This window comes from Branchiostoma belcheri, unplaced genomic scaffold (genome assembly GCF_001625305.1).
Source record: "Branchiostoma belcheri isolate BF01 breed outbred unplaced genomic scaffold, Haploidv18h27 scaffold45, whole genome shotgun sequence".
NCBI lineage: Eukaryota > Metazoa > Chordata > Leptocardii > Amphioxiformes > Branchiostomatidae > Branchiostoma > Branchiostoma belcheri.
In genome coordinates, this window is record NW_017804076.1 from 2608051 (window position 1) to 2618566 (window position 10516).

The 10516-nt window shown below is 44.7% G+C and overlaps 1 protein-coding gene across 1 annotated transcript; it reads right to left on the reverse strand.

Annotated features, from left to right (window-relative positions):
* On the reverse strand, nt 1–10510 carry LOC109478747 (hemocytin-like; the record flags this gene model as incomplete). Its single annotated transcript, XM_019780466.1, has 19 exons — nt 10454–10510; nt 9847–10007; nt 9292–9429; nt 6969–7113; nt 6409–6637; nt 6092–6300; nt 5641–5761; nt 4978–5156; nt 4299–4531; nt 4008–4130; nt 3540–3723; nt 3148–3380; nt 2648–2867; nt 2237–2354; nt 1925–2066; nt 1378–1604; nt 865–970; nt 479–587; nt 1–29 (listed from the first exon to the last, which is right to left on the reverse strand). Coding segments are annotated over exons 1-19 (2922 nt in total), but the record flags the coding sequence as incomplete, so codon positions are not given.
* Nucleotides 10511–10516: the final 6 nt, after the last annotated feature.

The window sequence follows — 10516 nt, forward strand, 5'->3', positions numbered from 1 at the left end:
GTACACCATGCCTGGTGGGCACTCAGCAGCTGCAGGGGGAGGGGTAACATCACACTGATTAACACACAACCTTTCTTGATACATTTTGATACATTGTATGTTTTCCACACTACAATCTGTAATGCATGCACAAACAGTGGGGTTGTGACGCATAATGGCAGAGTCTTTGGCTTGGAACCAAGAGTTTGAATCCTGTCATCCTACCTACCTTGTGCTCTTTACACAACTTTCCTCACTTAACTCAGGTGAAAATAAAACGAATATTGTCTATTGTCCTCTGTGTTGGTGGTGGCATAGCAATAAGTTGAAAAAACTTGAGTGTGCCGTCACCATGTCTTGTATTAAATGTTAGTATATTTAAAAAAAACAGTGATAACTTTACTACAGTATAGTTTTGTCATTCAAGCTTCAAAGTGCATCCTAACGTTTTTTTTTGTTGTCTAATGGTTTTGTTGGAAGTATTGATATCTGTACTTACGACAGCGCAGTGGCGTCCTCCAGTCCAGAACCACGTTCATGTCGTGCTGGGCGCAGGCGCGGCTGTAGGCAGACAGGGCGTCGCACTCACAGTCAGCCACACCGGCGGCCTGGGCAGGAAATCATGGCTTCATCAGATATCGACACAACAAATCTATCCATAGCTTGAAATGTAACAAATTCCAATTAGCAAGCAGAAAAAAGGTTGAACAACTTTGTGCGTTTATCATCATACAGTAGACAATCAATCCATATTAAAATGTTGTCATCAAACCCATTCCCTGGCTTAGTTTTACTGTATTCTATAGTATCTGTACTTAGAATTTAATGATTTTCGAGATCTAACAGATAGGAAGCATCATAAAGAGAGATGGTAATGACATGTACCTGAGCAGCAAGGTCGGACTGCAGACACTGGCACACGTCAGACATACACAGTCTGTGGAAGATCTCCACATCAATGTACGGGTGGCAGGCAGAGAAGATGTCACTCCTGTGGGGAGATACATGTATGTACAGATACAATCAATAAGACATACAAGGAAGAGACTTTAAACAACAGAACATTCAAGATATACTAGCAGTATCTGGTTGGTATTGACTGCATTCTAGTTCTAGCAATAGCTGATAGGTTGTGAAACAAAAATGGCAGATGAGTATTAGGTTACAGCAAAGATGTTCGATCAAGTGAATAGAACCTCCTTGGTACAGCTAGTGCAGTTCATTGACACTTTCTGACTTGTAGGACTACAACATGTGACCTGTATCTAGTTATATTGTATACTTTGTGTTCCCTCGTGACCTCAATGAAAAGTGGCTAGCAGGCTGATTTCAGTATTTCATGAATGAACACTTCTCAACCAAACAAACAATAAACAAAGAGGTGTTTGTGTGACTGACCTGAGGATGTCACACTTGGCCTGGGCCTCCAGCATCATGTCGACAGGGCAGCTCTGCAGCTCCACGGCCTCGGGACAGGTGTTGTCTCCGGTGGACCAGCTGTCTCCGAAGGCCGTGACGTCACCGGTCAGGGTGCCGGACTGCATCATGAAGTCATCGGTGGGGTCGTGGTTGTTGGGTCCGCACAGACCGCACAGCTGGTTGTGCAGCTCTGGTGTCACGTCGATCTGCAGGAAGGGAAGAGAAGATGAAACAACACTGATCATGTATCAGGATCATCAGGAGGAAATCATCTGTGCCAAGAGGTTTTCAGTAACTACTGATATTGGATAAGATAACATAAAAGCTGAGTTGGAAATACTTGGAAAAAAACTGTTCTTTCGTGCAGTAATACAGTACTGAAAAATTACACATCTTACAATTCTGACTGAAAAGTGCATTGTAATTTCAAGAAAATTTCTAGTCAGACACCTATGTTAAGAGATACATGTATTATATGGGCCTACCTAATATTAAAGTTAACTGTTACTGTAGTCTGTTCACATACCTTGGCCTCATAGCGCTCAGTCCACCTAATGGTGACTCCGATGTTGGTGGTGACGATGATCTCTCCACCGTACTTCTGGATGTGGATGCCGTCGGCAGCAAGAGCCTGGTTGAAGGCATCGATGTTGGTCCAGCTCACGAACCTACAGATAAACACAACAAACAAAATAATATATATATATTAAGTACAATAGAAGTAAACACATTAATGGTTAGCAGAAGTCGACTTAGTATTAGTGCTGGCAGCATCATTGTAGTTGAGAAAATGTCTGAAAATGTTTTGGATACAACAATAAACTCTTGAAAGACATACCTGTCGTTGTACTTGAAGTAGTTCATGCGCTCGAAGAAGAAGGTGTGAGCACCGATCTGTACCTCGATACCGCGGCGGCACAGCAGGCGGTTGTCAACACCAGTGCAGTCCAGAACAGCTGCAGAAAGATCAAAGAATCCATCAGGTGTTAAATTATCGTGAAGTTTCCAATAATGATTGTAAAATTTCCTAGCACAGCAGTGAGATAAGGTTTAGGAGCCTTTACATTCTGAAATTCTGAATGTATCACAAGTACACTCCAACAAACATTGACAAAGGTTACACAACTACACTTTACACTTTAAGATGAGAGTGTTATGAGCTTATACCAGCACATCAAAAGCACTAAGTCATGCACAGTCACGTAATACAAGCCATTCAGATACTGTTATAGAAGGCGAGCGGCCTTACCCATAACCTCGAACAGTCCGCCGGTACAGTCCTTGGCCAGCACGTGGCTGCAGATCGGGTACTCGTACAGGGTGTTGTCGAAGGTCTGGAAGGTCGTGTCCTCGTACATCACGCACTGGTCGTGCTGGACGGGAACGCCCGCGGTGGTCAGACCCACGTCCGCTGGCTTGGTGGTTGTGGCCACGGTAGTTGGCTTAGTGGCAATTGTTGTAGTTGTTGGCTGTTGAAAATGTGTACCATTAGTTTTATTGGAATATTCAATGACTGTCAAGGGAATAAATTGCCTCAAACACAATGTCATGTAGTAGCATAATGGCTTTGTCAAAGCTGGCTTTTCAAACTTTCTTACATTACAGAAAAATAGCCTGAAAATTCCTTGCATCACACAGCTGTATGCTGCATCTATTGAGCCACTTGTACAAGAAATAAGAACAGACAAGAAAGTTGTCATTGCTGTTCATAGGCCAAGTAACCTATTAAACAACTCTGATGTATCTTACCTTGCCGGTGGTCATTGTGACGGTAGGCAGGGTGGACTGAGTAGCAGTTGCCGTGAACATTGGCAGTGTGGTGGTCTCACCAGCGATGAGGGTGGTGAAGGAGGTAGGCTTTGTTGTAACGACGTTGGTCTGGGTGACGACTGCAGTGGTTGGTGCAGTGATGGTAGGCAGAGTGCCAATGATGGTGCTGGTTGCTGTTCCGGTTGGCAGAGTTGCCAGGGTAGTGGTAGGCACTGACGGAAGAACAGACAGTTAACATACAGTTTGGAATGCTGGCATGTTGTCAAATTTGTTTCTTGAATTCACTGGTAACTGTTTGAAGATTATAAAACCATGAAAGAGGAAACCAAAAAGTGGCACATCATATCAAATATCATATCATAACAACTTACGTGGAGTGGTCTCGCACTTGTCCTCATCCTCTCCGTTGGTACAGTGTGGCACGCCATCGCACATCCAGATGAGAGGGATACACTCTCCAGCGGTGCCCTGGTAGCAGTGGAACTCATCCTCGTGGCAGATGTCGTTCACACACTCGCCGCAGCACTGGCCAGCTGGCTTCTGGTAGTACATACCCTGTACATTGGAAGGGATGGGATATTTAGAGTTACTAGGTGTCTCAATGAAGGGAAATAGCATCCTTTTTTCCTTCAGTGTTCAAGCCATTAGCTCTGGGAAAAAGGTAAGGAAAGGATATCTAACAACAGTACCAACAAATTATTATAGGTACGTCCATGCAAAGTATGGATAGCAACATTGTTCATGAATAGAAATGTGTTCATGAATGTTCATGAATAGAAAGGATTTGGTAGTGATTAGGTTTATCATTAATATGAAACCTAAGTCAAATCAAGTCTTACCTGTGGGCAGTCAGCAGAGGACAGGATGGGGCAGGTCTGGGTCATACAGGTGACACCGGAGGCACCTCCACCCAGGCATGTGCAGGTCTGGCAGGTAGCGTCATCGTTCCAGAACTGCATGGGCTGTTCAACAAAATAAACCACGACAGTGTTAAACTATGACATGCTGAAGCAAAATATGTAAAATGATTCAATCTGCAATGGCGACCAAGAGATTTGTTCCTGCAAACATTTATGTTTCCGCTGTTTCTTATACTTTGTCATACATCGGTGAAATTGTTTTGGCCATACCCTATGGATGGATCCGTCAGGCAGCACACATGGGCAGTCCAGAGCCTTGACACAGCTACCCTCGTAGCAGTAGTAGCCCTGCTCACAGCCGGCATCGCCACAGCCCCAGGCGGTAGACAGAGGCATGTCTGGGCATGGCTCCATGTTGGCAGCTGTGGTGGTGACCGCTGCTGTGGTGGTGGTGGTCTGGGCCAGGGTGGTCATCTGGGTGGTGCTAGCCGTGGTCGGAGGCACTGCAGAAAGGGTTTCCCAGCATGTTTTATGGACGCTGTATATATTCTACATACAACTCCATTCTTGATGCAGTCAATCTTTTTAATGATATGTACTGGGCAATATTACTTCATGCGTTGTTCAAAATTTGCCTCTTCACAGACAGCTGCATCATATCCAGAACATACAGATGCACAAATGGAGTTGAAAAGTATCTTGTAATGCCTGCTTTTGGATATACATGTATGTTTCATGTATTCTTATGGCCATTGGGAGTCAGTGTTTCTAATTGCAGAACTCAAATGATCTAACTTTTCATCCATTACTGCATAATCCGATGCCCACATGATATTCAGCACCAAGGACAGACACAACCAAAATCCTACACGCTAAATAAGACATACTCTATCCCTCCAGAATAATCTTCATTCGGTTAAATTTCCATTTTGTAACAAAGAATGCTTACCACAGAGTGGCTCTGTCATGTCCCAGCATCCCAGGGAAACCTCGTAGTCGTAGCAGGAGCCGCTCGGTTGCTCGCTGTCCTGACAGGTCAGACCTGTCCACAGGTTGCAGTTGATGTTGTTCTGCATGCCCATGTTGACAACATCCTGGTATGGCATGCCGAATCCTGCAACCTGGCACCTAGAGGGGACAGGAGAAGAGTAGACCATGTTAAACACTGTATCATGCTAAAATGCATTTTTGACAACATCTCTGGGGTGGAGCCTTTTTGTGGTAGACTGCTCTTGTCAATCACTTTATGCTCGTGGTAGCAAAATTTCACGGTCTGAGAAAAATGGACGTGTTCACAGAACTATATGTTTGTGGAGGGGACAGGTGCAGAGAAAAGAAAGCGAATTTTTGTTCACGGCAATGAACGGCAAAAACTGTGAATATAAAATAAAGTACTGTGAAAAATTGATTTACAGTACATCAAACTGTGTGAAGTTTGAATCCAATCCACTTTTGTAAATTCCTTAAGGTTTCAAGAACTGTAAAAAAAGTTTCATTGCACATTCTATGAGTATTAAGCCATATCATGTAATATACTATACAATGTATACACAAATATCTGTGAAACTCTCAAGACAATATGATGATGATATGGACAAGATAGTTTCCTCACCTGATGTCCACTGGGTTCTTGCAGGTGGATGCAGCAGATACAGCAGAAATGGTCTCGAAGTCTCCACCCTCCACAGGGGTTGGGTAGTTGGTGTTCACATATGGAGCCCAAACAATACAGTCTGGAAATACAGCCAAAACATTTCAATGCTGCTCAGGCAAACTTACAAGGGATATAGATTGTTTCCATGTAAGTTGATACAGCGATTGATACAGGACAACAAGGTCCAGTAAGTATGGCCCGCCTCAGCAGTAGCTGATATGCGGTGGAGCGGTAGGTAGGTAGGTAGTAAGTATTCATTTTTGCAAATTTTGGATACTTAGAATGTTTTCTTAGCAAATCAATCAATCAATCAAACAGACAAACTGAAATGCACAAAGTACAATGTATAGTGATAGATTGTACAGGTATACTTCTTTAAAAGAAAATATGGCTAGTAGGTAGTGCATACCCTCATATGGCAGTGTGCTGACCACGGTAGCAGTAGACTGTGGTGTGCCAAGAGTAGTGGTGTCAGTGATGATAGCTGTCTGGGTAACACCAGCAGTTGTGGTGGCAGTGGTCACTGGCTTGTCAGTGATGATGCCAGCAGTTGTGGTGGCTGTGCCAAGGGTGGTGGTGTCAGTGATGATAGCTGTCTGGGTAACACCAGCAGTTGTGGTGGCAGTTGTCACTGGCTTGTCAGTGATGATGCCAGCAGTTGTGGTGGCTGTGCCAAGGGTGGTGGTGTCAGTGATGATAGCTGTTTGGGTAACACCAGCAGTTGTGGTGGCAGTTGTCACTGGCTTGTCAGTGATGATGGAGGTCTGGGTGGTACCAGCAGTTGGGGCAGTAGCGATGGTGGTGGTCACTGGCTTGTCTGTGACAATGGAGGTCTGGGTGGTACCAGCAGTTGGGGCAGTGGCGATGGTGGTGGTCACTGGCTTGTCGGTGAACACAGATGTCTGGGTAGTGCCAGCTGTTGTGGTGGTGCTGGCAATGGTGGTGGTTGTTGGTTCTGAAAAAGAAGAAACATTAAGAAAACATAGTTCGACATTTCATAATGCTAGAAGCAGGCATCAAAAACATTTAAATTGAGAAGTTTTGTGATTATTTTGTTCAAGAAACTTTATGGCCAAAAGAAATCTAAGCCACATTTCTTCTGAACATACATAATTCTCAAATTTCAAAGGTGTTATGACAAAGGTTTCAAGATGGAATTTTGTCTATTTGCTTTTCCTATCAAGTCCATTGCTAAGCAATACAGTTTTATGGCAAAGAAATGTAATGTTTCTAATCACTTCAAACATGGGATTTCAGCAAGCCAAGATTTGAAACCATGAACACACCAGCACATCCCAGGATCTCGACCCTCATGGAGGGCCACTCGTGCCAGGTGATGGGCTGGATACGGATGTACTCAGCGTAGATCGGGTTGTTCAGGTCAAACAGCTGACGGTTGGGTGTGTTCTCATCAGAGTTGGCTGGGAAGACCTGGAAAGGAAACGGAGGTTTAACATCATTAGCTACTATGGCTTCATCACATGAAGATGTTGGGACTTAATGACATCAAGGTACATCGAGGACCACATCGAGCACATGAAGAAGACTCACCCATCAGAATGGCACAAGTCCATCCGACGCGTGGCAAATTGGTCTGCTCCTTCTACAACGATCCACGTACCGGGTGTAGAACTACACGACAGGGCAGGTACAGCAGACGCAGTGAACAAACATTTGTCAGCCATCTGCCAGGCACTCAGCCCACTGGATCGTGGTGACTTACCGTCATACTTACCTGCAACTCCACCTCCGCGAGTAAGCACATGGGACATGTACCATCGACTTAGGCGTATCAAAGTCTCCAAAGGCCCAGGACCAGACAACATATCGCCAAAACTCATAAAGGAATTCGCCTTCGAGCTGTCGACGCCAATGACGGACATTCTGAACTCATCACTCCTAGAGGGAAAAGTACCAGCGCAATGGAAAGAAGCCATTGTCGTCCCAGTCCCCAAGGAACTACCAGCAGACCTCGACAGGGTACGCCCCGTTTCACTTACCCCACAACTTGCCAAAATATGCGAAAGCTTCATTTCAACTTGGATCATGTCTGATATCCTACCTCACGTCGATCCCAAACAATTTGGGAATATGAAGGCATGTTCCACAACTCACTGTCTCGTTGACTTGCTGAACTACTTCTACGCAGGAGCTGAGAACAAGTCTACTGTAAGTACCCTGATCCTCACGGATTTTTCCAAAGCATTCGACAGGGTCTGTCACAAAACTGCTATCACCAAGCTCATTAACCTCGGAGCAAGACCGTCCCTCATTCCGTGGGTATGTAGTTTTGTCTCTAACCGCAGACAATGTGTTCGGTATCAGGGAGTGTTATCCCAGTGGGAAAACCTGACGTGCGGTATTGCCCAGGGCACCTTGATGGGGCCACTCCTGTTTCTCACACTTATAAATGACGCCAGACCAGTGTCTGAGAACTCGTACTGGAAGTATGTAGACGACTACAACCTGGGAGAGATCAGGCGAATAACTACACCAACATCACTCCAGTCTGACCTCAACAACCTTGACACCTGGACTACTGAAAACCACATGTTATTAAACCCTAAGAAATGTAAGGCCATGCATTTCTCCTTTGTGCGAACCCCCCTGCAACCACCTGTGACCTGACTCTCGACAGGAACAGACTCTGGACACTACGTCGTAAGACAAGGTTGCTCGGGGCTCCACATACGCTCCGACCTGAAATGGGACGACCAGGTGGAAGACATGGTGTCTAAAAGTAGTAAAAGACTGGTTGTCATCAGCAGGCTACGCCGTTCAGGAGTACCGGTTACAGACCTGAACACTATCTACTGCGGCTATATAAGACCGTTACTGGAATACGCCGCCCCATGCTGGGCCGCAGCACTAACTCACAAACAGTCTGCCGCCCTGGAGCGGGTGCAGAGAAGGGCCTGCAGAATGATGATGGGTCGACAATTCACCACGTACACTGAAGCCCTCCAGCATCTCGGACTTCAGCGCTTATCTGCTCGCAGACAAAAACTGTGCACAGACTTTGCCTTGAAGGTGGAAAGGTCGTCTCGCTTCTCCGCGTGGCTGCCCCCTACCCGCGGACAGCAACATGGCAGGCATCTCCGCAACTCGACACGCTACCAACAACCAACTGGGACTAAACGTTACATAACTAGTGCAATCCCCGCAATGACAAAGTTACTGAATGAACTGTAGACGTTTGTTTTTGAATATCGTAACAGATTTTATGTATTTATGTATGACGATGGTGGAACGAACTGTAAATATTTATAATGTGCTATATTTTAAGCTGTGATTTTATCAACTCAACTGATTTTAAAACTACTGTAAAGTCTGGCCTAATTCAGTCTGTTGACTGCTATGTCAGATTGTGCTTCTTCTTTAATAAACCAATCATCATCATGTCAACCTGGTTTTCTAAATTCTGATGAAGTGGTCATTAACGTATAACACAAAAATTCCCATTATTTTTTGCAAGTAAAATTCTCATTGTTTTTTGCATGTAAAAGAAAATCATTATTGTTCCAGACAATCAAGAAAGGGACCTGTCTTAACTTTACACAATTGTGCAAAGAGCCACATAAGTGTTCAGAAGAATGACAGTTGTCACACCTGTGGTGTTCCAGCAGGGCTGTTGTAGTACTGCCAGGTCTGGCCGTTGACACTGTACATGATCTTGTAGGAGGTGACCCACTGGTCAGCAGTCACGCTGTCCCTACCCTGGGTGATCAGACCGGTGATCTGGGTAGGCTGTGGGAACAAACACAACAATGTTACTGCCATCTGTCGATAAGGCTTAGAAATGTTACAAAAAAGGTAGACAATATACTTTTGAAGGGTTGATGACCCACCCTGAGTGGACTAGGTCGTTTATGAGCGAGGTGGTTATAGGAAAATGGGTCATTAATGTTATTATCATATAGTATGTAACTATTTTAAGTTTTGTAAGTCAAACATATCATGTGCCTGTCCTTTTGATTGTTTTACATTGTTTTATAAATTAGGTTCACCTGCAGCCATTGGAATGCATGTTCCATTTAGGTCATTGAAACAGAACGTGTGTTCCATTTTGGGGAACCCGTGGTACGAGCAATCGTTTTCAGCACCGTTTTCTTCAATAAACCATTCAATCCTTCATAATTTCATGGCAGTAGGATGTATACTGACCTGGCCCAAGTTGATCTCGATCCACTGACTCTGGTCGTTGACGGCAGGCACCCAGCCACCGGCACTGGTCGGGGACTCGGGGGTGTTGAGACGGCCGCTGTCGGCGCCGGATGTCGGGAGCAGCTGGCTGGACACGCTGATCATGTTGGTAGAGATCAGGCCTGCGGAAATAAGAAAACACGAAAACAGTTGTCAGCATATTCATACTGGAAAGTGTCATCAGAGACTTGTGGAGCCTTTATAATCACATGTACAATGTATTATATGCTTTTGTAAATTATCAATGTTACCTGTTACCTCATTATCCATTTAACTGTTACCTATTAGTAAGTGGTCATTGGTATAGCATGAAAGCCTTCACTTGATGTATCAGGCCTGCAGTCAAACCTGTGCAAGTGACCATCTCTACATAAAAGACCACCTGGCCAATGTGACCACTTTTAGGAGTCCCATGTCCCATTGACACAAGTATTAAGAATCCTGTCTTAGAGACCATCTATCCACCAGATTTTATCGTCCTCTGTGCGGTCTTGTGCGAAGTTTTTACTATAAACTTAAACAATAAAGATGTATATGAGAGTGAGCAAGAATTAACTGAGCATCCTACCATTCTCCAGACCCATTGGCTCCTGGCAAGGTCCAGTAGTGGTGAAGGCAGTGGACAGGGTGG